General features: G+C 29.7%; 3 protein-coding genes across 3 annotated transcripts; 1 reads left to right on the forward strand and 2 right to left on the reverse strand.

Annotated features, from left to right (window-relative positions):
* Positions 1-7,445: 7,445 nt before the first annotated feature.
* Positions 7,446-8,193, reverse strand: LOC129910910 (endocuticle structural protein SgAbd-6). Its single transcript, XM_055988506.1, has 3 exons — positions 8,068-8,193; positions 7,883-8,001; positions 7,446-7,817 (listed from the first exon to the last, which is right to left on the reverse strand). The coding sequence occupies exons 1-3, from the start codon at positions 8,074-8,076 to the stop codon at positions 7,625-7,627; spliced, it is 321 nt and encodes a 106-aa protein (XP_055844481.1). The 5' UTR covers positions 8,077-8,193; the 3' UTR covers positions 7,446-7,624.
* Positions 8,194-15,854: 7,661 nt separating this feature from the next.
* On the reverse strand, positions 15,855-16,288 carry LOC129911920 (larval cuticle protein 65Ag1-like). Its single transcript, XM_055989930.1, has 2 exons — positions 16,161-16,288; positions 15,855-16,088 (listed from the first exon to the last, which is right to left on the reverse strand). Exons 1-2 carry the CDS (start codon positions 16,286-16,288, stop codon positions 15,890-15,892), a joined length of 327 nt encoding a protein of 108 aa, XP_055845905.1. The 3' UTR covers positions 15,855-15,889.
* Positions 16,289-20,976: 4,688 nt separating this feature from the next.
* LOC129912618 (larval cuticle protein 65Ag1-like) lies at positions 20,977-21,401 on the forward strand. Its single transcript, XM_055990926.1, has 2 exons — positions 20,977-21,124; positions 21,192-21,401. Exons 1-2 carry the CDS (start codon positions 20,997-20,999, stop codon positions 21,388-21,390), a joined length of 327 nt encoding a protein of 108 aa, XP_055846901.1. The 5' UTR covers positions 20,977-20,996; the 3' UTR covers positions 21,391-21,401.
* Positions 21,402-24,763: the final 3,362 nt, after the last annotated feature.

Below are 24,763 nucleotides of genomic sequence, written 5' to 3' on the forward strand. Positions count from 1 at the left end.
TTTGGCTAATTTTTGGAAAAAAAAATTCGAACTTAAAACCCTAAATTTTTAAAGTTTTTTTTTTCAAAAACTTATTATTTAAATTTACCTAAGTATTTATATTTTAAACTTCAACCTGATAAGATATTCTTACTGTTAATTTTGAATAAAATTAGGATATGCTTTGATGAAAAAAAAGGTCACCTTAAAATAAAAGATGAGCCCCGTTAACTGAAATATTCCTCGCTCTTAAAACAATACAATGTCCACTTAAAATAAGTGGAATCCGCTTGAATTCTGTTAAATTTAAAGTGAACTTAAGGTGAATTTCCATCTTAAAAGCGGACAAAAAATAAAAATTCAGCTTTACTTGCAGTTTATTATACTTATTTTTAACAGTGAGATGTGCTAGGCACTCGCCTAGTGATCGATCCCCAGTGGCAGTCAGTTTTTTTTTGTTTTATTAAATATTTTCACAGAAAAAAACGATGACTTTCCGCTTAAATTAAGAGCCATTTTCTTCACTAGAAGTTGAACTCAACTTGAGGATTTTTATTCTCAACTTGAGATTTTGTTTTTCTTCACTAAAAGTTGACAGTTTCAACTTTCGATTCTCAACTCTCGAGTTGATCAACTTCTGGTTTTCTCAACTTCCTAAAAAGCAGAAGTTGTGATAGCAAACTTTAGATTTTATATCAAATGTCATGTTTTTTTTCTATAAATTTTATTTCAAACATTATTTTACGCTGATAGGAAACATTATTTATGGAAAATTGGAAATTTAACTAAAAAATAGCGAATAAAATGGCTCCAAGGAATTTTGATTTTTTAAAAGAAACGTGCATACATAGTACATTATGTACATACTTTTTACTTCCACTTTTATTTAAATCCCTGAATGATGCACTTGAAATCAAATTAGTAAAAATATATGTATTTTTCCATAAGCAGACAGTTCTGATTCAATACAAAATTATGATAAACATTTACCACCGATTTTGCTTTAAATCACTTCAAAATCATTGAACGGCACACACATACTAACACAAGAAAATATAGATTTGTTTAAAATTAATTTATAGGAAAAAAAAACAAAGAAAAATGCATTCTAAACACCGATTTTATACTATTTAATTTTTTAATTTTAAAATAAATTTGACGTTTCGAACTAAAAAAAATCCGCAACTTTGTTTTAAATGACATAAACGATTGATTTTCAAATTTTAATGACAGTCTTTGTGTTAAATGTCACAAATATCCCAGGGATATTTTTCAAACTGGAACTTGGCCAACTTCTGTTTCTAAAACTCAAGAGTTGAGAAAAAATAGTGCAGAAAACAAATGTTCAACTTGTGTTTCAACCTTCGAGTTGAAGTCAATTTTATAACCAGAGTATTGGATATCAGTGATATTGCCTTTCGTCAGAATAACATTAACAAAATCATGGATACTTTACTATCAAATTCTTTTCCAATAAATATAATAAAAACTTTGTTGAATCAATATTTCAACCCGTTGGTTAGACCAAATTTAGTTACAAATACAACACAGTTTTCCTACAGGAGTTGTTTGTATATTCCTAATCTTTCGAATAGACTTCAAGATGCTCCTATTAGAAACAAAGATAGGATTCGCTTAGCTTTTAAATCAGTAAATGTTTTGAGAAATTCACTTTTTTCTAATTTAAAAGGTGAATTTTCTAAAAACGATAAGTCAGATATAGTATATAAAATCAAATGTTTAGGTGATGGAGCAAACTATTGTCCATCAGTGTATGTAGGTACTTCCATGCAGAAGCTAAAAAATCGTATAGCTGGTCATAGATCGGATATTAATAACGGGCATTCTGAAAAAACTGCTCTAGCTTTGCATTGTATAGGTGAGGGACATAGGCCAGATTATAACAATGTAGATATTTTACAATCAGAAAAGCATTATAATAAGAGAATGATATTAGAAATGTTACATATTTTAGATACAGACAACACCGTAAATAAGAGATCAGATTGTAAAGGGCTTAGTAGTATTTATAGTCAGTTTGTTAAAAGGAATTTTTTGAGTTGAATTATCAACTCAATTTGATAAGAAAAATTTTTGAATTTCTTATCAAATAATTAAAAAAGTTTTTATGTTTTGAAGTTTTGATAATTAAAAATGTCTTTTTCAAGACATTTTTTATTGATTTTCAAAATATATAAGCTTGATAAAAAAACCTAAACTTTAATCAACTGCAATCAATTGGGGATCATTAGAGGATTCAAGATAAGTATTTAATAAATACTATTTATTCAATACGTTTTTAGAGATTTCTAGAATTATTTTTCTTAGTCCTGAAGAAGCGTGTAAGCACACGTGAAACGTCGACACAGAAGAAAAGATAGACTCAAATCAAGACCTATAGCCAACAAAGAAGATTAACTTTATTTAAAAAGAAAGGTCACAGAATAAGGAAGTATTTTGTAAACAATTTCATGTCTTTTTTTTCTTTCGACTTAAGATTTTTATATGTTTTCACGGAACAACTTGAATGGTACCACAAAAACCGAAGGGGCATAAATTACACTGGTTTACAAGGGTTTTGTTGCCGAAACAAAAATATACTTTTCTGAAGGTTTTTGATGTGCTGAACTTGAATCCGAAGTCAGAAACAACTAATCAGCTCCCGTTTTTGAGATATTACCGTTAGAAAATGCAAAAATACGTTTTTTTGAATTCTTCGGACCTTATTCTTTTGTTTAAAGAAAATTGTTTGAGCATATTTAGTAACGGTTTCTATAAGAACTGTTTTCCATCTTTCAAAACCTGTTTAAATCTTTTCAATATCTTTTATATTGCCCGAGATATCTCAAACTGAAGTAAGTGGGTTTGGCTTCATATATCATAAAGAAGATAATGACGTTATAAAATGTATAAAAATACCAAACAACTTAGGATATCTCGGGCAGTAAAAAAGATATCGGAAAGATTTAAACAGATTTAAAAAGGTGGTAAATAGTACTTATGAAAACCGTTACTAAATATGCTCAAAAAATTTTCCTTATATAAAAGAATAAGGTCCGAAGTACGGCATTTTCTAACGGTAATATTTCAAAAACGAGAGCTGATTAATTTTTTTTGACTTCAGATTCGAGTTCAGCACACCGAAAACCTTCAGAAAAGTATATTTTTGTTTCGGCAACAAAAAAAAAGTTTAATTTTGTTAACCAGTGTTATATACCGAAAGATAGGAAATTTTATCTAGATGTGCAGAATGTAATCATTATTTATTTTTTTTTTACCGAAATAGATAAAAACAATAAATTAAAATTGAGGAAAAAAACAAAAACAAATGTTCTGAACCACGCCCTCTCCCTTCTGGAAGTAGAAACTTCTAAAAGTAAAGACGAGAACCTTCGAAGACATTCTCGAATTTCGAATAAAATTAAGTGTTGCATATTCTTAGTAGTTAAAAAAGTGATTTATATAGTGTGCTTATTTGAGCATAAATAAAAGTTACAATTAGCACTCGAATTTTGAGTGCGGGGTCGGCTAGTTTTTATTAAAACCAATAATTTCAGCAAAAATATATGTTTATATTTACCCCCAGAATACGTTGTTTACATTTACCCATTATGAAAAATATTCTGGGGTAAATGTAAACACATACCAATCGACATAAATGTCTTGTATTTTAAAATTTGCTTGTATCACATAGAATCTACATCAAAATTAAAAACAAAAAAGTATTTGCAAATTATACTGACTTAATTGAATCTGCAAAAATATTTAATTTTTCTGAAAGATTAACGACTTGTTTGGCACTTTAAAAAATTATGTTTCACGGAAAATACGCTCGTCGAATGAATACTCTCTTGACAGCAATGAGCTTGACGTATAAGTTAAAAGATACATGCTTCCGCGATTTGTACTTATGTATGCATCAAAGAGATTTAACTGAAGCTTGTTATGAGCCATGTTTTCATTTACCCCTGTTTACATTTACCCACATTGACCCGAGTTGTTTTCGACTAAATTCTAATACTTCTAAAACTTTATACGGGGGTATGCGTTAAAAAGGAGATATTAAAAAAATAAAAAAAACCGATGGCGTTATTTGAAAAGCAATATCTTGAAAATATGTATGTATATAAGTAGAAATCGTTTTGGCGATGATAAATCGATTTTTCAATAAAAAAAGCCTTAGGTACAATTTAATCACTCTCGATTATACAGGGTGTCCCAAAAGTAATGGATCAAACGAAATATGCTGATAGGCCAACTTTAGGGCTCTCAGAATTTGGTAACTTGTTCATCCCAAATCCTTACAGTTTTCGATTTAATGCAGTTTTTGTGAAATTTCGAAAAATCCCGACTTTTCAACAGTATTTTGCTTCCTCCGCTCATAATTGATTTTTGTTTTTTACAATTCTTTCACTAAAACATTGCCTAATAATAAGAAATAATTAATTAATCAAATTATTTTTTATTTCATACGCCATTTTGCTGCAAATTAATTAACAGTTCCATGTTTTATAAAAACTCAATTTCTTTCTTTTATTTCAGAGCAACAACCTGAAAAAAATTTGTATGGTGTGGCACTGTTTTATTATTTTGAAAACTTGCCGTGTTATTGCAGTTTTCAAAAATGTATACAAATCTCCAAAGTTGAAATTAGAACGAAAGATATTTTAATTTGAATGCAAAAAAACAGACGTTTTCAGAGCAAAATAACAAACAAAAATTGAGGCTTTTGTTCAAAAAGAAATAAACAAACAACAGTCGAGAAAATGTGTTTATTTTTCTTTGTTATTTTTCTCTGAAAAGCCCTGTTTTGTTGCTTTTAAATTGTAATATCTTCAGTTCTAACTTCAACTTTGGGAACTTTTATACATTTTTGAAAACTGCAATAACACGACAAGTTTTCAAAATAATAAACCAGTGCCACACCATACAAATTTTTTTCAGATTGTTGCTCTGAAATAAAAGAAAGAAATTGAGTTTTTATAAAACATAGAACATGTTAATTAATTTGCAGCAAAGTGGCGTATGAAATAAAAAATATTTTGATTAATTAATTATTTCTTATTATTTGGCAATGTTTTAGTGAAAGAATTGTAAAAAACAAAAATCAATTATGAGCGGAGGAAGCAAAATACTGTTGAAAAGTCGGGATTTTTCGAAATTTCACAAAAACTGCATTAAATCGAAAACCGTAAGAATTTGGGATAAACAAGTTACCAAATTCTGAGAGCCCTAAAGTTGGTCTATCAGCATATTTCGTTTGATCCATTACTTTTGGGACACCCTGTATAAGAAATCTGTCAGATCGCATTCAAATTTTAAAATTTCCCTTTCTTAATGGTGACATTAAATTTAAGTAGAGTGTGAATAAATTGGGCCTAAAAGGACTAAAATTCAAATATTAAAAAAATTGAGTTTTTTTTTTCATGTCGCGTCTAGAAACATGTCTTATAATTTATAACCCATGACTCATATGTCTCATGGGACATGTCTCATAAAACATTATGTCATCGAACACGTCTCATTGAACATGTTCTTATCGAAGATGCCCAAAAAATCAGTTCGGTACCAGAATGTTTTAAACTACAGGTACACAATTTTGGTGTGTGCCAAGTTTTAAAATTCTTAACCAATAATTACATTCATACGAAAATTTTAAGCGAAAGCCTATAAACTTACTGCATTTTCGATTAAAAATTTTAACTGCTCGGTGACACGATTGCGATTGTGGTCGACTATTCAATCGCAAAAATTATTCACAAGCACTACAATGACTATCATTTTTAAATTTATTAATCAAAATTATTTTTGGACACCACCACTTTTTTTTTTATTCAGGCCATCTTTTTTTCAAAACCCGTGAGGCGATGGTTAGTGCAATAAACTATGATTGATCTGTGGCGCCAGAGGTCTGGATTTGATTCCCAGGCCCGACCACTAAAATAAAAGATTTTTGTCACGGATGCAAAAAATTCCAAGGAATTGACAATTGTAGGTCCCTTCCAATCTTGCAAATTATTTACTCACACACAAGAATGGTTGCAAGTTGTCAGTCACTAGCCCTTGATCCTTCATTGGGTTTCGCATGTATGACATGTCGTGACACAAGAAGTTATATAAAAAATAAAAATTTTCTTATTATGTATATTATAAAACACAGATTTTAGGAATGTCTGAACAGTTTTTAAATAATAATTTGCACGATTAACCTTAATTGTTTCTGATTAAATAAAGTAAGGGCCAATTTATTGAGCCTCCATTAAATTTTGAAATTTGTCGTTTTAGTTAAAAGCTTTGTTAATCTATTGACGTCTTTAAGTTTCCATCATTAAAAATTCATTTAATTCACTCTGCTTTAGTTAAAGTCTTTACTTTTAATGGAAACTTTAAATTTAAAACTCCATTAAAAATATCCCAGGGATTTTCTATTTTTTGAAAAATTAAACTGTCAAAAGCTACGATTTTGTCAAATAAAATATATTTAAATTTGAAGATTTAAAGGATAAACAACATAAAAACAAAAAAATCATGGCCCATAAGTATTTTGCAGCTAAAATGCCAGACAAAAACCTACAGAAGGTATTACGATATACCAGTGGAAACCAAATGCTGAAAATATTGCAATTTTTGTGATGATTAGGATTACGCAGCATCTCAACCCTGATTAGTTTCACTAGTCGTGTAGATATTCTCTAGTAGATCTACTATATTATATGTGCTCTTCTGCGCTCTGCGAAGTGGATAAGAAATGCATTAATTTCTTTGAATTTTGTGTCTATTAAAAATCTCAAATAGAGTGTTGTCCATTTAACCCTCATACCCATAGTTTCAAAAATTTCTAGCAAGCCTATAAATCTATTCTTGTCTGACGAGAGAGAAATGCTAGTAGTGACCAAAATCTGAAGCAATTCATCCCTATAACGTACATGTCGTTTAAACTAAAACAACACAAAAACGACTTGTTCTGTAAGCCAAAATTACCAATTACCAAACGTTGGTATTATGAAATTGATTGAACACATTTTCGCCATTCCATTTTTCCATACTCATGCATGTTTCATTAATTTTTAATTGTTAACTGACACTGAAACTCTATTTATTAAAATAATGAATGAAATGACATTTGACGCTAATGGAGAGTGAATAAATAGAAATCCTGTTTAAGACCTCCATTTGCTCTAAAAATCCCTCTTAAAAGGCCGAATTTGGTGTTTTAACTAAAACGACTTTTAAATTTAATGCTCAATTAGTTAATGATTCCAAACTTCAAAAAAATTCTTAAAAGAGACTGAATTAAACGAATTTGGTTTTTAATTTTAAAATTCCCTTTTTTAATGGCGATTTAAGTTTAATGGAGAGTCAATAAATTGGGCCTAAGATCAATAAGTAACTTCGAATTGGTAAAATCAAGTTGATTTTTCAATGTAGAAAACAAAAATTAATAAACACATTTGAATATTTTTATCAGTAGTAGGTAGTACAAAAACACACATTATTTATTTTCAAAACTGACTCGAACCGTCCTCATTATAATATTAAATTATTTTTTAACTATTTACAAAACTCTTCATTTTTTCACTTCATTACATCTTCATTGTTGGTTTTTTTCATTTAAATCCTGGTATCCAAAAATATCATGTCCATTTTACCTGCGCTTGGGTAAATGATCACCTTCTGGCTGGAATCCATTTTCGTCAGCAAGGAAATTGATTGTATAAGTTACACCATCGGCACCAATCCAGGAAATAGTTCCTCGAACTGAAATTGCTTCATTTTCGGTACCAACATTCTTGAGAGTGGCTTCTTCACTTCGTTTTGTGCCATCACTTGTTTCATATCTACAAAAAATAATGCCATTTATAATTGAAACTCCAAAAGCACTCTTTGATTTTTAAAAACTTACGAAAACTTGTATCCATCGATTCCAATATTTTCATTTTCATATGAAATGATTTCTGCATTTTTGGAATCATCTGCTGGAGCTGCTGAAGCTATGGCACAGACTGCAACAAGGACTAGTATCTGAAAAATATTCAAATACCAAAACTTAAAACATTTAAACTTCCAATATATATTGTAAATTCTTACCAATTTCATGATTAGATGGTTTAAAAAGATGTAGGTGCTACAAATGGAATTATCCTAATGCTTACTCTATGGAATATCTTCACTGAGAATAATAATCTTGCAGTCTCTGTACTTCGTTTTATACAAGTTGCAAGTGCAACCATAAAGATGACCCCCACCATCATTGGTGACACATAAACATACACCATCTAATGTCGAAGCATGGTCTAGGCAAATACGCGTGAAGAGCGCATAACTATACATTGCAAGTTGCCTTAAGAAAACAAGTGTCATCGCATCGTCGCGTCGTCTGCAGCCATTACAAATTTATTGAAAAACCATTACCACCTCCGCACTCTGGCCTCCGATGATCTTGCAATTGCGATGTGTCTTGGCATTTTGTCTCCATATCAGATGGTATAAGAGGATGAAGAAGATGATGGTGCAAAGCTTCTAACCCCGCACAAATGTTGAATTTGTGGAAATTCTTTAAGAAACTTAATTGAAAGAATAATGACAACGACCGACCGACGGACGATACAACGCATGATGCGTTGCATTGGCCATTTACATCTTTTCTGCATAAATTGGTTCTTGATTGGTTATGCAATGGAACAACTATTGGACCCTTAAAATATCTTGTTAAGCCGGTTTTTAACACTTTTTGTGGTATTTTGTTATTTTTTTATTATAAAGATGTCACATGCCAATCTGTATTAATCCGATAATTGGCAGAACGAAGATGCACTTAGTGAAAGTGAGTAATACCCAAACCTGGAATTTAGTTGGCCGTGAATGAAAACAAGAATCTTAAATTCAAAATTTTTATGGAATCGATGTATTAATTAAATTACCATTAACTTACATGCATGACATAACATGTAACACCTTGCATGATGGAAACTAAATTATAAGCTTTAAAAGAAAATATGAGAATGCCTTTGTTCATAATTGTTGTGTTGTTAAGCCTCAATTATTTTTGAATTATAACCACAACTCGTCGGTCCATTTCTATAATATTATTTAATGAACCTATTCAACGTTTAAAGCTAATTGGATTATTTTCTTTGGGCAGTTAGTTGACACACAATACAACCCAAACAAAAGAGCTGATGCACGAACTTTTAAATGAGATTTTTTCTAATAACTTTCTTTTTGTCAACTTGATATTTATATGTCTGGTAATGAAGCTATGAAGATTATAATGAAGAGTTTAAATAAATTTAAGTGCACATTTATAATAATATACATAATAACTACCAGAAATTTCAATGCAAAGTGAAAGACATATTTGATAAATAACACATAATCATAGTATCTTACAAAACATTAGTTAATTAGTAATAGTCAAATAATAATACAAACTTGTAAAATTTACAAATTATGTTAAAAATCAAGAATGTCGTCTGACTGTTTATGCAATAAAAGACCAGCAAACTCAATATTTTCTTTCTTTCTATATTAGAACATATACTAATTTCATCAGAAAAAAACACTATTTTAATTTTAAATTTAAAAAAAAAAAAGCTTTTTTCTTCGAGTGTTTAAGTTTTTATGTAAAAAATCATAAAAGATCAATTTCACGTATGGTTCAAGTTTTTAAAATTTTTTAAAAAATATAAAATTGCTTTTTATATTCTAAAAACATGTTTGGATGAACTTTTAAACGGAGTATGAAATTCACTTTCACTAGTTTTTTTTTTTTTTTAGAAAATATAAAACTCACGTTCTTGCTCTTATAGTAAAAGTTGCTTAGAATGTTAAAGTTTTTTTTTAAAGCATTCTTAAAACGAAATTTTTTATTTTATCATTAATTTTATAAGAAATTCAAACAAAAAATAAACAATTAAAAATTGTTTTTAAGTGGCGAAAACGCATTTTGAAATGGAATTAATATATTCAAACTCATTATGCAATTTATTTTCTTGTATAACAGCATTTAAAAATTTTTTTTTCGAATATTGTAAGAACCGTTTTTTAAATAGTTTGTTTTTATTAAAAAATTCGAAAATTTTCCAGAAAAATTAAATTGATATTATTATCCACGCAAGAAAAATTATCAAAACGTTTCCAAAAAATTTAAATACATACATAGGTAGATATGTATTTTAAAAAAAAAAAAACCTAACACAGAGGACTTATAAAATGTTTAAGACATTTTAATACTATACCGCTACCATTGAATAACTATATATAGAAGTGACACCAGAAAAAACATCCGCTTTGTTTGAGGGGTGTTGCCACAATCGTTTTAGGATTGTGTATTCGATGGCCGAAAAATGAAAAGGACTTTTGGTTACTAAGTAACCACAACTACAATATTATTTATATTTGGTGTAGTTGTATTAGTTTTGTTTTGTGTTAGAAGTGTGTTTGTTTATTTTTGTTTCTGTAATATTCAAATTGAATTTATTTTTAATTTTTGTAATATTTGAATTGAACATTTATTTTTGAAAGTTTTATTCTTTTGTATATTTGAAAGGATTTTCTTTTTCTGTTTTAATTAACGACAAGAAGATTTTCTTCAACAATAGAGAGTTTATTTAATTTTGATTAGGGTGCTTTTTGTAATAAGATCTAGGCCAAAGTTGTACTTCACATTATTTAAATGTTGTCCACATGCATGTGGCATATACTTACTATTTTCTTAAACCGCATAATGCAAGAGTAGGTAAGGATCAAGTTCATACAATATGGCTATATTACACATTATGTTAAAGTATTTGAAAACATATTTCAAAGTATTTTAATACAATACGAAACTACCTCGATTATTTGCTTAAAATGATTTATGTATGCGAACAAGAACTTTGGATATACGGCTTTGTTCAAATTTGCAGCTGTAAATGCAAATTTAAAGTTTTTATAAAATGTTAAATTTTGAAAAAAAATCTTTTCGTACCATTTTTGGATAATTTTCTTTATTTTTAATTTTTTTAAATTTTTTTTATCTAAAATTTAAACTATATTTATTAATACAAATTTTTGGAAAGTTAAAATGATTTTACTATTTCACCATTTGAAATAAAATATTTGGTTCTAATATCCTAAAACTAGAAGAATGTAGATTTTAAATGCTTTTTATTTTGTCATGATACTATATAGTCAAGCTATGCATTTTTTGGAGACTCTCCAGAGGGGTTTTTTGAACTGATTTTTTTTTACCAAAAATAACGATACCTGTCATATACCAATTTCGGAAATGTTTATTTTCTCGAGAACGGTACCACTGATTTTGTTTAAAAAAAATTATATAATAGTTTTTGGGCAATCAAGGAAATTTTTAAAAATTATTATTAACCTACCGTAGAACCTTTTTTTCAAATCTGATTTTCTGCTAAACTACCAGTTCAATTTCAACGAATTTCTTATACAAAAGCATTTATAAACATAGTTTAAATACAAAACAGAAAGAAAATTTTGTAAAATAATAGTTTTTGGATTTAAAAAAAATTGAATACTTTTTTTTGAAAAATCAAATATTCGAAAAACGGAAATTAAATTTTTTTAACATTTTAGTTTTGAATGTTGATTAATGATTTTTACGAAATTGCATACAAATTACAATTTAGGTTAGGTGTAAGTTAGCCTAATAGTAAGTAAATGTATAAGCGTGGTCGAATGATCGGTATTCGGCCGAATCATTATTCGCAGCATCTCTAGTTGGTACCGTTAAACAATTTCAATTTCCCCTCCTTGGAAACAAAAATAAACCATAAGTTTGAGCCAAATCGATTTATTGGTTTGAAATCTTACCTGATTTACAATATTACGTTGAGTTTTTTTTAACGCTTTTCTTTTTTTCATTAAGGGCCATTTGCTGAAACGAACCTTAAATAATTTATTTTGAACATAAACTTTTATGCTCTACTTTTTCTTCGGCGTAAACTGTCACATAAGGATTTATGTTGTAATTAAATGCTTAAGTTTCGATTCAGCAAAAAACGGCTCTAATTGTTACGCATTTCATAATATATTGACAAAAAAAAATATAATATAAAAAATAGCAATCTCTGTCACCTACGCTAATAGGGCTATTGAAATAAGGGTAACTTTCATGCCCTATAAGCTACATATAACGTGCCTAGGATATACAACAATAATATTTAATTTTGTTCAAATTCTCGTTTTCTGGTTTTTAGTTTCGAGTTACTATGGATACATTTATAATGCCAACTAACTTTTCAAAATTTTTGTTTGATATTTGTGTAATTTTGTATGTATGAGTAAAATTTCATAATTTTCTTTTTTCATTTATAGGATGTCGATGTGTCGATACGATTTATTTTTGTTTGTTATTTGTTTTATGTTTAATTGTGAGTAAAATTTCCTTATTTTTTTTTTCTATTATAGGATGTCGACGTGTCGATACGATTTATTTTTATTTGATATTTGTTTCCTTATGTTTGTATTAGTGAAATTTCCTTTTTTATAAACAAATTTTTAGAAACATAATTTTCTAGGTTCTAGGACAAGCTCCATTCTCTCTGGGGATTTTTTAGTAGATACATCTGAAAAAATAAAATCGAGTGGCGCTAGAAACTATCGGTGTCACTTCTATATATAATTATTCAATGCCGCTACGTAGACTCTTTTGTATAACAATTTTCATTTAAATCCATCAAATAAAAAAATATTTTTAAAATTTCAAAACTTGACCTCTATTTGCTGAAAACCACAGGTTATTTGTTTTCTTACAGTTTTGACTATTTGACCATACATAGCTAAGTCAACCATAACATTGAACCTTATGTAAGGTCAAATAGTTATAATTATTGTAAGAAATTCGACGAATATTTAAAAAAAAAAATATTTAATGCACACATTTTTTGCATTTCATTTTTTTTTTTCAATGCAGCAAATATTTTAATTGCAGTAATTTTTTTTTCAATATAAAATATTTTTATTTGCAATAAAAAATTTATTTTCAATGCAAGAAATTTTTCAGTTGCAATAACATTATGTTAATGCAAAATATTTTTACAGTTGCAACAAATATTTTTTTAATGCAAATATTTTTCAGTTACAACTTTTTATTACGTACGTATGCAAATTTTTTTCAGTTGCAATACATATTTTTTTCGAATGCATTTTGTTTTTTCTTTTTTGTTTGCATATGTTTACAACCCTAAACAAAACAAACTTTTTTTGATCGTTCAAACCTTTTCCGTTGTGTGCAAGGACTCTAAACAGTTTTAATTTAATCTTTGATCAAGACTTTATAATTTCAAAAGCGGAATTCGGACCTTATAAGTTTTCTTTTGTTTTTTGTCAATGGTCTACATCAGGCATGTCAAACTTGCGGCCCGCGGGCCGCATGCGGCCCATAACAATTAACTCTGCGGCCCAGTCTACATTTTTGATAATTTTGAGTTTAAGTTTATAATTTAGATTTTGTGCTCCCAACTCCATTTTTTTTTTTAATAAATAAGTATGGACCATGTACTTAAAAACAAAATTATACATTTTATAATATCTCGTGGCTTAAATAAGAAGAAATTCTGTGATTTCTTAAAGTGAATTAAAAAGCGAATATACTGATTTAACCTACCAAACGGCTCTGGGTCTTGAAATTTGTTTAGGTTTTGATGATAAATGTCAAATTTAGGTATGTAAGTTTGCATCAAAAATAATCCACAAAAAAATTTAAACTTTAATACTGAATATGGCTTGCAGATTTATGTCTTTGAAAGACAAGTTCTCTTGATTTTGTTCGCTCTTTTTCCTGTTAAATGTACCTTAGGGTGGGTCAAAAAAATCGAAAATTTTTTTTTTGATTTGGTACTCCGAAAAATCGATTGCTAGACCCCTCTAGAATATACACACCAAATATGAGCTCTTTATATTAATGGGAAGGTCCTCCGCTTTGCAATTTTCCATTTTTACATCAAGCTTCTACTAAAAAAAAATAATTTTTTTATTTATTGACTTTTTAGCCAATTTCTTTTCATATTCTTGTAGGAAATTGAACGCTCTAAAAAAAAGGCCTTATACACTTTTTTCGTTTATCTAACCGTTGAATAGATATTTGAGGTCCAAAAATCGAGAAAATCTTTAAAAATTCGTTTTTTGTTCTTAATTTTGTAACAAATTGAAAATTTATAATGATCAAACGCGCAAGACATATTCTTGCTGGAAATTAATTGCTCTACAAAAAAGGTCTTATTAACTTTTTTCATTAATCTAACCATTCTAAAGATATTAGAGGTCAAAGTTAAAAAAAAAATATAAAAACATTTTATATTTTTAAAAAATTCTAATTCACTGAAACTTCATTATTTTAAAATTAGCAAGATATATTCTTGTAGAGACTTAAACGTTCTACAAAAAATTCCTTGGAATCAAATTGATTGCTTTAACCGTTTAGAAAATATACGTATCCAAACCAATGCTCACTGATTTCAATAGTTTTCTTATGACCCGTATGCATTGCGATTTGGATACGAATATCTTCTAAACGGTTAAAGCAATCAATTTGATGCCAAGGGATTTTTTGTAGAACGTTTAAGCCCCTACAAGAATACGTCTTGCTAAATTGAAAATAATGAATGTTCAGTGAGCTGGAAAATTTTTAAAAATATAAAATGTTTTTGTTATTTTTTTTTAACTTTGACCTCGAATATCTTTAGAATGGTTAGATCAATGAAAAAAGTTAATAAGACTTTTTTTGTGGAACAATCAATTTCCAGCAAGAATATGTCTTGCGCGTTTGATCATTATAATTTTTCAATTTGTAACAAAATTAAGAACAAAAAACGAATTTTTAAAGATTTTCTCAATTTTTGGACCTCAAATATCTCTTCAACGGTTAGATAAACGAAAAAAGTGTATAAGGCCTTTTTTTTAGAGCGTTCAATTTCCTACAAGAATACGAAAAGAGATTTGCTAAAAAGTCAATTAATAAAAAAATTATTTTTTTTTAGTAGAAGCTTGATGTAAAAATGGAAAATTGCAAAGCGGAGGACCTTCCCATTAATATAAAGAGCTCATATTTGGTGTGTATATTCTAGAGGGGTCTAGCAATCAATTTTTCGGAGTACCAATTCAAAAAAAAGAATTTCGATTTTTTTGACCCACCCTAATGTACCTGAAGATGCGAGCTGTTACTTTCATAAGTCATTAAGAGTACCTATTAGTTCCAGTCTAACTAACTTTGGTCTTAGAAAAAACATGGTAAATGGATTACATTAATGTTATCATTCTTCCTGTTTTTTTTATAAATTTGTTTTATAAAAATTTTAGTTTTGCTTTTTTCTGCGGCCCATAAAAATTTTGATCTTGCTGTTTTGGCCCTTCGTAACCATTGAGTTTGACATGCCTGGTCTACATTCAAAGGAAAAGGATGATTCAAACATTGACTAAAATGGAAATAATTTAACAAAAGATCGTAACTGTGTCTGACCTAAATCCGTTTTTAGATCAAATAGTCGAAAAAGGAACTATCAAAACTCTGATGAAAACATTAAAAAAAAACTTGTGTCCTGATAATCCTCTATCTGAAAATCTACAAAGAATAACAATTTAAAAAAAAGAAAGAATGAGTAATTTTTTGCCAATTTTGAAGGCCTTACATACCTGATAAATTGCATATTTTAAGTCATGGAAATATTTGTTGTTCTTATGAATTGAAAACCAATCACACTTGTTTTACAAAAGATTAACAAAAACAAAAACATTTTCACATTCAATAACATAAAAATGAATGAAAAACAAATTTTTACTAAATTAGGTTTATTGAATAACATTAGGACTAGACAACAAGTCTTATCATTGGTATTCCTATCAGTAATTGATAAAAAGTTCACAATAAAAAGACAAACAAAGATAACAAAGAGTCAATAGCTTAAACTTTTGGTTCAACTGGCAAATGAGCACCTTGGGGTTGGAAACCGTTTTTGTCGGCAATGTAGGTGACTTGGTAGGTGGCACCATCATCACCGATGTAGCTGAATTGACCCTTAACTGAGATAGCTTCATCTTCCTTTCCAAGGTTCTCAATATGACCTTCTTCGCTGGCAGACTTACCATCGCTGGTTTCAACACTATTTTTTGCAAAAAGATATGAATAAAATTAATAATAATTCAAAGTGACAAAAAGATAAAGATAAACTTACTTGTATTGGTAGCTTTCGGGTCCTACTTCAGCATCCTGACGGGTGACAACAGCATCCTGGGATGGTGATTGTGGTGGAGCGGCCAAAGCCAAACCGAAAAGGGCAACGAAAACAATGGCGAATTTCATGTTGAGTTTGTTATGGTTGATTGCTTGCTAGAGACTTGAATGACTTGCAATTGGTCATTCCTCATCATTTTATAATCAGCAAAACTATAATAGACAAATGCAAATCGCCAATGAAGAATTCATAAAGTAGCGCGTATTTGGAAGTTGATTGAACGAGTTCAGCTAGCTTTGTCTACTTGTAAGCCATATAAATGCATATATGCACGCATAATTTTTGCAAATATAATAACATCTTTTCAAAGACAAATTTTATAAATGGACGTTAAGATAATTTATTTTAAATTGATCATGCTTATGGTTTTAATGAGCGATTTAAGTATATCAGTGCTTTTGGTATGACTGCGTTTGGAGTTTTATTCGGTCGTAGAAAAATTTGCTTGAATAAAACTAGATTACGCGCGAATTTTTATTTTCACACCTCAAAATTGATTCTCCCGTGGGCAAAATTTTTTTCCGTTTCGCGTTTGCCTTGTGCAATTTAAATAGATTCTCATGTGAGCAAATTGTTTTCCGCTTCGCTTTCCGCCATTTAATTTGGATTTATTTGTTTTTAATCTCCATGTGATAATTAATTAGCCCGCTTTGTTTGCGAGATACATAGTTCCCCAAATAAGTGGCGATTATCACTATGAGACTCCAAAATAATCGTCTTTTGAACAAAATTTTGTTCTTCTTTGCTTTGTGCGAGTTTTCGAAAATTACTTCAATAAGCAAACAAAACTCGAGTCAGTTAAGAAAAAAAAAACATAAAATTTAAAAAAAAAAAAAAAAAAAAAATATTACAAAAAAAAACTAAAAAATCAGTTTACAAATATTGTTGAAAAAAAAATTAACGTTTCAACATTCTTTACAAATTAATATTCCTTAAGCACCTTCCACAACTTTTTCGACATTATGGAGTTCTGGCTCATTTTTTTGTGGGTTTGTGACACCCTTGGATGGGTTGTAAGTCCATAATTGATTTGTGGACTTATAACCCACCCAAGTGAGTCAGTAGTCCATTATGGACTTTTGGCCCGTGGACTTATGACCCTGCACCGATTTTTTCATCATTTCGGCTTTTTTGTCGTATTATACTGTTCGTAAGTCCGGTTCTATAACTCAGTTAAAATGATGAATTTAAACAAGTTTTTGTTTATGTTTTTCGTTTATGCTAGAAAATAATATAACACTTTTAAATTTCTAGTTTTGTCTTTTAATAACATGCAAAACGGCACTTTTTCATAGAGTCAGAAAAAAAAAAACAATTTCGAAAATAGTTCTATTTTTTTGAAAAACGGCATAACTCCAAACTATTTTTTTAAATATTGCGTTTTCTATAAAACTTAGTATACCATCTCATAGCAAAAAAAATGAAAATTTTTCAGTGTACCTATACAACGAAAATCATTTTTTAATGATTCAAAAAACTTTAAATGTCTCTCCTGAAAATTAGCAAATTCCGACTTATGCCACTTTGACTTGCAACACGTATGTATTAGACTGGGCCAAAAAAAAAAAATATTTTTTTTTTTGAAATTAATATCGAAAATCTTGTTCAGGACGATGAAAAAAAAATTTGGTGAAAATTTGAGCCGTTAAAAAAAATTTTAAGAGGTCTATCATCGGTGTTTTTTATTTTTATACATGATATGACGTTTTACAACAGAACTGCTAGACGATCAAAGTAAAAAAAATTTCTGTTCATTTTTTCTTATATAAAATTAAATTTCCTACAAAAAAGATCTTATTGAAAATTTTCGTCAGACGAGCCGTATTCGAGTAATTAAGCTTTTTAAATCGAAGTGTTTTTTCAATTTGACTGTTTCACTTTGGAATTTTGTGATGAGCAAATAAGTGAATAAAAAAATAAAATCACGACAGATTCTTATAGGAAATTTAATTCTCTACAAAAAAGGTCTTGTAGTAATTTTCCCTAAATTGAAATCTAAAAAAGTTATTCACGATTTAAATCGAGAAAAAAATTAAAAAATCAATTTTCAATTTAAAAATTTTCTAATTCACTGAAAATTCAATATTTTCATATTAGCAAGATGTTTTCTTGTAGGGAATTAAACGTTCTATAAAAAGTTCCTTGGCAGCAAATTAATTGTTATAACCGTTTAGAGGATAATCGTATTCAAATCGCAAATGCATACTTGTCATAAGAAAACTATTGAAATCAGTGGGCATTGGTTTTGATACGAATATCTTCTTAACGGTTAAAGCAATTAATTTGCTGCCAAGGAACTTTTTATAGAACGTTTAATTCCCTACAAGAAAACATCTTGCTAATTTGAAAATATTGAATTTTCATTGAATTAGAAAATTTTTAAATTGAAAATTGATTTTTTAATTTTTTTCTCGATTTAAATCGTGAATAACTTTTTTAGATTTCAATTTAGGGAAAATTACTACAAGACCTTTTTTGTAGAGAATTAAATTTCCTATAAGAATCTGTCGTGATTTTATTTTTTTATTCACTTATTTGCTCATCACAAAATTCCAAAGTGAAACAGTCAAATTGAAAAAACACTTCGATTTAAAAAGCTTAATTACTCGAATACGGCTCGTCTGACGAAAATTTTCAATAAGATCTTTTTTGTAGGAAATTTAATTTTATATAAGAAAAAATGAACAGAAATTTTTTTTACTTTGATCGTCTAGCAGTTCTGTTGTAAAACGTCATATCATGTATAAAAATAAAAAACACCGATGATAGACCTCTTAAAATTTTTTTTAACGGCTCAAATTTTCACCAAATTTTTTTTTCATCGTCCTGAACAAGATTTTCGATATTAATTTCAAAAAAAAAAATATTTTTTTTTTTTGGCCCAGTCTAGTATGTATACGCCATTCTCTTTTTTGAGGGCCCCAGAAGTTTTATTTGTTGGTCGCTTAAATTATTTTAGTAGCATTTTTTGAAGCCCCTGAGGTAATATTTTTTCTACTTTATTTATAATAACAGTTTCCTTCTCTACATTGTCTCCAGTCGGAGCCCTAGCGTCAGTTGGGGCCCCGTAGCACCGCCCCGTATTTAATTTAAAACAATTTTTTTTAATTATAAAAAAATTATAGTACTTTTGCAAAAAAAAAATTGTTAAAACAAGTTGTTTAAGGGTGATTTTGTTCACTAGAAGTTGAGCATAACTTGAGGATTTTTATCTTCAACTTCTGGATTTTGTTTTGTTCACGCAAAGTTGACGTTTTTAACTTTCGATTCTCAACTCGAGAGTTTATAAACTTTCGGTTTTCTCAACTTCCGGAAAAAGTAGAAGTTTGCCGACCAAACTTGAGAGTTTGCTTTGAAATTATTATTTTTTTATTTTTCTGTCAAAATTTTGTTGGCAGTTATTGTGATAAAAATTAATGTTCCGAAGGAAAAAATCGAAAAATAACATTTTCTTTTTAGTGGTATCGATATAAAATGTTGCTCATGGAAAAGAACAAATTCATAGAAAAAAATATGATGCAAAAACAAAACGAAAACAAAGACAAATTTAAAGAGAAAGAATTGCATTATTTATTTTCTTATGTACATATTATCAAAATGTACAGTTATTAAAACCTTCAAATTTAGAAATTTCTTTGTGAAAAAACTATTTTTTTCTGGTGCTAAAGACCATTTCCGACGCTATTCACATCTATCCAGTTACATTTATTTCAATTACTCCGCATTTTATATTACTGACAGCCATACAAATAATATAATTTTATCAAATCAATCAAATGATTTGAATTTGAAATTCTTGAAAAACGGCGGCGCGCACGTACAATCGTACTAATAAAAAATCTTAGACATTTTGAACACCAAAAATAAAACACAAACTTAATTAAAATTCTAACTGATGACAAAAACATAAAAAGATGATTATAAACTGACATTATTTGTCTTTGCTGTCACAAATATCCCAGGGATATTTTCAAAACTGAAAGTTGGCCAACTTTTGTTTTTTAAACTCGAGAGTTAAGAAAAAAATAGTGAACAACATAGATTCTCAACTTTGGTTTTAACTCTCAAGTTAAAGTCAACTCTCAAGTTTGTCAACTTGAGAGTTTGCTCCAAGTTGTGCAATAGTGAACAAAATCGCCCTAAGAGAAATGAAGATAGAAAAAAACATTTCTGTGGCAGGTACCGTTAATCATGAATTTTAATAAAAAAAGAAATGTTCATTGAAAGAGAACTCATTTTGAAACTAAGATTAAAATTTCTTAACAAAATTATTGGAGCCGTTTTCGAGAAAATAAAACTTTTCCAGGTAAAAACAGTATTATGTGTCAATTTAAACTGTAATCTAGTTTCGGTTATGCAAATTTTTCTATAGGACGGAATAATTTATTGTATCATTTTCTATAAAACTCCAAAGACAGTCATATCGGAAGCACTGCATCATATAAACCTTGATATACATAAATCGCTCATTAAAACCATAAGCATGATCAATTTAAAATAAATTATCTTCACGTCCATTTATAAAATTTATCTTTGAAAAGAAGATGTTTTTGTGTTTGCAAAAATTATGCGTGCATATATGCATTTATATGGCTTACAAGTAGACAAAGCTAGCTGAACTCGTTCAATCAACTTCCAAATATGCGCTACTTTATGAATTCTTCATTGGCGATTTGCATTTGTCTATTATAGTTTTGCTGATTATAAAATGATGAGGAATGACCAATTGCAAGTCATTCAAGTCTCTAGCAAGCAATCAACCATAACAACCTCAACATGAAATTCGCCATTGTTTTCGTTGCCCTTTTCGGTTTGGCTTTGGCCGCTCCACCACAATCACCATCCCAGGATGCTGTTGTCACCCGTCAGGATGCTGAAGTAGGACCCGAAAGCTACCAATACAAGTAAGTTATCATTATCTTTTTGTCGCTTTGAATTTTTATTAATTTCTTATCCTTTTTGGAAAAATAGTGTTGAAACCAGCGATGGTAAGTCTGCCAGCGAAGAAGGTCATATTGAGAACCTTGGAAAGGAAGATGAAGCTATCTCAGTTAAGGGTCAATTCAGCTACATCGGTGATGATGGTGTCACCTACCAAGTCACCTACATTGCCGACAAGAACGGTTTCCAACCCCAAGGTGCTCATTTGCCAGTTGAACCAAAAGTTTAAGCTATAGCTTTGTGATCTGTCTTTTTTTTTTGTGAACTTCCTATCAATTACTGAAAGAAATATCAATAAGAAGACTTGTTGTCTAGTCCTAATGTTATAAATAAACCTAATTTACGAAATTATTTTGTTCATTCATTCATTGTGAAAATGCTTTTTTTAATCCTTAAAAAAAAAGAATAATACTTCTGCTGGCAACAAATAAAAGGTGCAGGGAAAAATGGCTCAAAGTTGTTTTGAAAACACGCATGCGTTTTCAAAAAAAGCTATGCAATGAACAACTCAATAATATTCAATTCCGAAATTCAAGTATAGATGATTTTTATGGTTAAGGAATTTAGCATAAATTCCAGTTGGAGAAGTTTCATTACCTTTAAAGTGTCGAGATGTTACTTATGCATTTTTGAATCTGGAACTTCTATGTGAGACAGTGACGAGAGTAGTAGTTGTAGTCACATCTTAGAACATAATTGCTGCCAAAGAAAAATTTATATTTACAGACCTTATATCATTCTCGCAATTCTTATAATCAAAAATTTTTAGCTTTCAAAACGAAGTCTTTACAAAACTTGAGCTTAAAATTAACCTTTTTCTTAACCCAATTCCTAAATTCTTACGAACAACAAGCGTAAGCGCAAAATGAAAATGCCCCTAAAAGCAAACTGAAGAATTAGAAATCTAATGACATTTAAGTAAGGTAAGCTCATGTTTATCAAACCATATAGGGAATACGTTAAAGTTCTTCTTCATACGTAGCGCCACAAAATTTCCAACAAATACAACCCAATAACCTTTCCAACAAAACGGACCTAGCAAATGGAAAAAAAAAAGAAAAATACTTAACTCCAAAATGAACTTCACGTCCACAGGCTTGCCTCTTTTGCAACCAAGAACTAAACTATTCCCTCAATGAATCCGTCCAAAGAAAGCCCCCCTCCAATTCCTAATGAGCAAGCTTAATGAATGTCACGGACAAACATTGAAGCCAACTTCAACATCTGCCGCCGCAACTACACAACGTCGCTGCTGCAGTCGACATTGTGTGGTACATCATAGTTTCTGCCATCTACATCACCCTTTTTCTCCATTAACTTGTGCCAGCGCTGAATTATGGGTTATTTAATACCAAACAAACAAGAAATCTATTGACCTATGATGCAACAACCAACTAACAAACAACTTTATTGTTGTTGTACCCCAGTAAGCCATCAATAATTTCGTTTTCATTTGGTTTTAGTTTTTTATTTTATGTCAATTCTCAAGACATTCGCGTGTGAGTTAGTCTCATCAGGGTATCAGGGGGATCACGCACTGGTTGTTTGGTGGTTAAAGTTGTCTCTGGGGGCGTTGGACAGTCATTCAGTCAAATAGTCAGTCAATCCAATCAAGTTTTATGCGAATTATTGAAGTTGAAAAAATATTTGCAAACCAGCTCTTACCAAAGTCGCTATTAAACCACTTGGAGTGGAGCATCATTTAAATGCTAATCGGATGGTCTTCTCGGATTTAAAATTAAAATAAAAAGAAAAAAAACCGGACCACTGACCATCAGCAAGATTGTACTGCTCCAAAACGGGTTAAATATCAACTGATAGTGATAGTGATCAGGGCTGGACTTGGTACGCAAAGAAAAAGGGACTAAAGGTAGCTGTGCCTCTTCACATCAAAACATATCTTTTTGAAGCTTTATACCCTCATTAGATTCAAGGCTTTCACTTTATAACAACATTATCAAAAGATAAACGGTCAAAAGTGTTCCCACTTAAAAATTAAATTTTACTAACATTTTTACCAAAATCTTTGCCTAAAACAACCAAATCCAACCCTGTCACTAATTCAAACATATCAAGAAGCCGGTTGACATGCTTGCTCCCAAAGCCGTTTGATCGGTTTCAGTTTTATGGACCAACAAGTCGAAGGGGGTGTTTGCTCGTGTTCGATACTTGTCTTTAACATTTTGTTTGTTCTTCAAGGCCGTTTGCAAGTCGTTCGGAAGATGAGTTTTTTTATCACATAGCACCATCTTCTTCTACAAACCAACTAACCGACGACGACGATGCGACGCGACAAACGCCTCGCACAATTTTTCGTAGATATGCTAATGAGATTTACTACTTGAGGTTGATGCAAAGACTTTTTATTGCCGCAATTAAAAGACTTGCGATGGCGGGCACATGCTCATACTGTCTGCAATGCGAAGGTAGGTTTGTATGTACAAATATTGCAAGCAATTGCATTGCTATGTGATCTATTGACTTGGCCGATTGAAATAGTAAAGTTGGACGATGCACGAAAGAGGAAACGTGTTGGTTTTTTTTTTTTGTATTCATAAATGATGACTTTGTGTTAAGTTTGTTGGTTATATAATATGTTGAGATGGTGTTAAATGTCTCTAGTTGTTTAAATGTAGGCGAGTCGTTTGTATCTTTATTAACATCAGAAATTTTGTATAAAATAGTTTGCACTTTTTAGAAAGAAATCAAATAGAAACATAAAGTATGAGGGTGAATGGGCTCTTGAAAAATTATAACCTATAAGTTGACCAAAATTGATTTAAAAAACAATGTTAAGGTGATTGCTTGAAAGTTAATCACCTTGTCTTAAACATTTCTAACCAATGGCAAAGCTTCTTTTCAGTTTGTTGAATAATCCGCTTTTCATGTGGATCGTTTCCGTTCTTAGATTTTCCAATTTCAACTTCTCTGCTCTCGTTATCTGTTTAAGGTTTGACATTTCATGCATGCAGATCTAAAGCTCATTGTCACAGTATAAAAAGTTTTCTGACTTCCTTCAGCTTTTGGATCACTTGCCTATATCCGAAGCTCTTTGATATGTGATATTAATACGTCCCTTACTTTGGAGGACACTTTGTGTCGGAACCAAAAAAAAATTATCTCATTAATTGTAGCTAATTAAATGCTAATTTGTTGCGCAAACCAAAAATTTCTAGCTCGCATAGTTTTTGAATTATTGAATTTTTCGCTAAGATAAGTCTGAAGTTAGCGGACAAAATCTGAAATGATTGAAATTAATAAGTTTAGTTGACCTCCAAATTTGTAGCTTTTTAAATGCTTTTCAATTACATAAACTTGGTTTTTGTAGCTTGAACAGTTTTTTTGTTATTCAAAATTCCGCTAAAATAAGACTGAAGTTAGCGGACGAAAGTAGGAAAATTAATATTTTTTTGATGCCCGAAATTGTAGCTAATTAAATGCTAATTTGTTGCGCAAAAATTAATTTTGTAGCTCCACCCAGTCATTTTTTATTTCAACTCAAAGTTTCAGAAGTGCACTTCCGGTTTGATGAGGCCAGTGGAGACTTTTTTTTAAAAACTAATTTAAAATTTTTCCTTTTTTCATTAATTGTAGCTTTTGAA

This window comes from Episyrphus balteatus, chromosome 2 (genome assembly GCF_945859705.1).
Source record: "Episyrphus balteatus chromosome 2, idEpiBalt1.1, whole genome shotgun sequence".
In the NCBI taxonomy this organism is placed as follows: Eukaryota; Metazoa; Arthropoda; class Insecta; order Diptera; family Syrphidae; genus Episyrphus; species Episyrphus balteatus.

Bases quoted from the DNA above. Each gene is read 5' to 3' on its own strand.
- LOC129912618 (XM_055990926.1), top strand. From the start codon at position 20,997: ATGAAATTCGCCATTGTTTTCGTTGCCCTTTTCGGTTTGGCTTTGGCC. The intron at 21,125-21,191 runs GTAAGTTATCAT...TTGGAAAAATAG, and splicing joins CCCGAAAGCTACCAATACAA to TGTTGAAACCAGCGATGGTA.
- LOC129910910 (XM_055988506.1), bottom strand. The intron at 7,818-7,882 runs GTAAGTTTTTAA...TATTTTTTGTAG, and splicing joins ATCGATGGATACAAGTTTTC to ATATGAAACAAGTGATGGCA.
- LOC129911920 (XM_055989930.1), bottom strand. From the start codon at position 16,288: ATGAAATTCGCCATTGTTTTCGTTGCCCTTTTCGGTTTGGCTTTGGCC. The intron at 16,089-16,160 runs GTAAGTTTATCT...TGCAAAAAATAG, and splicing joins CCCGAAAGCTACCAATACAA to TGTTGAAACCAGCGATGGTA.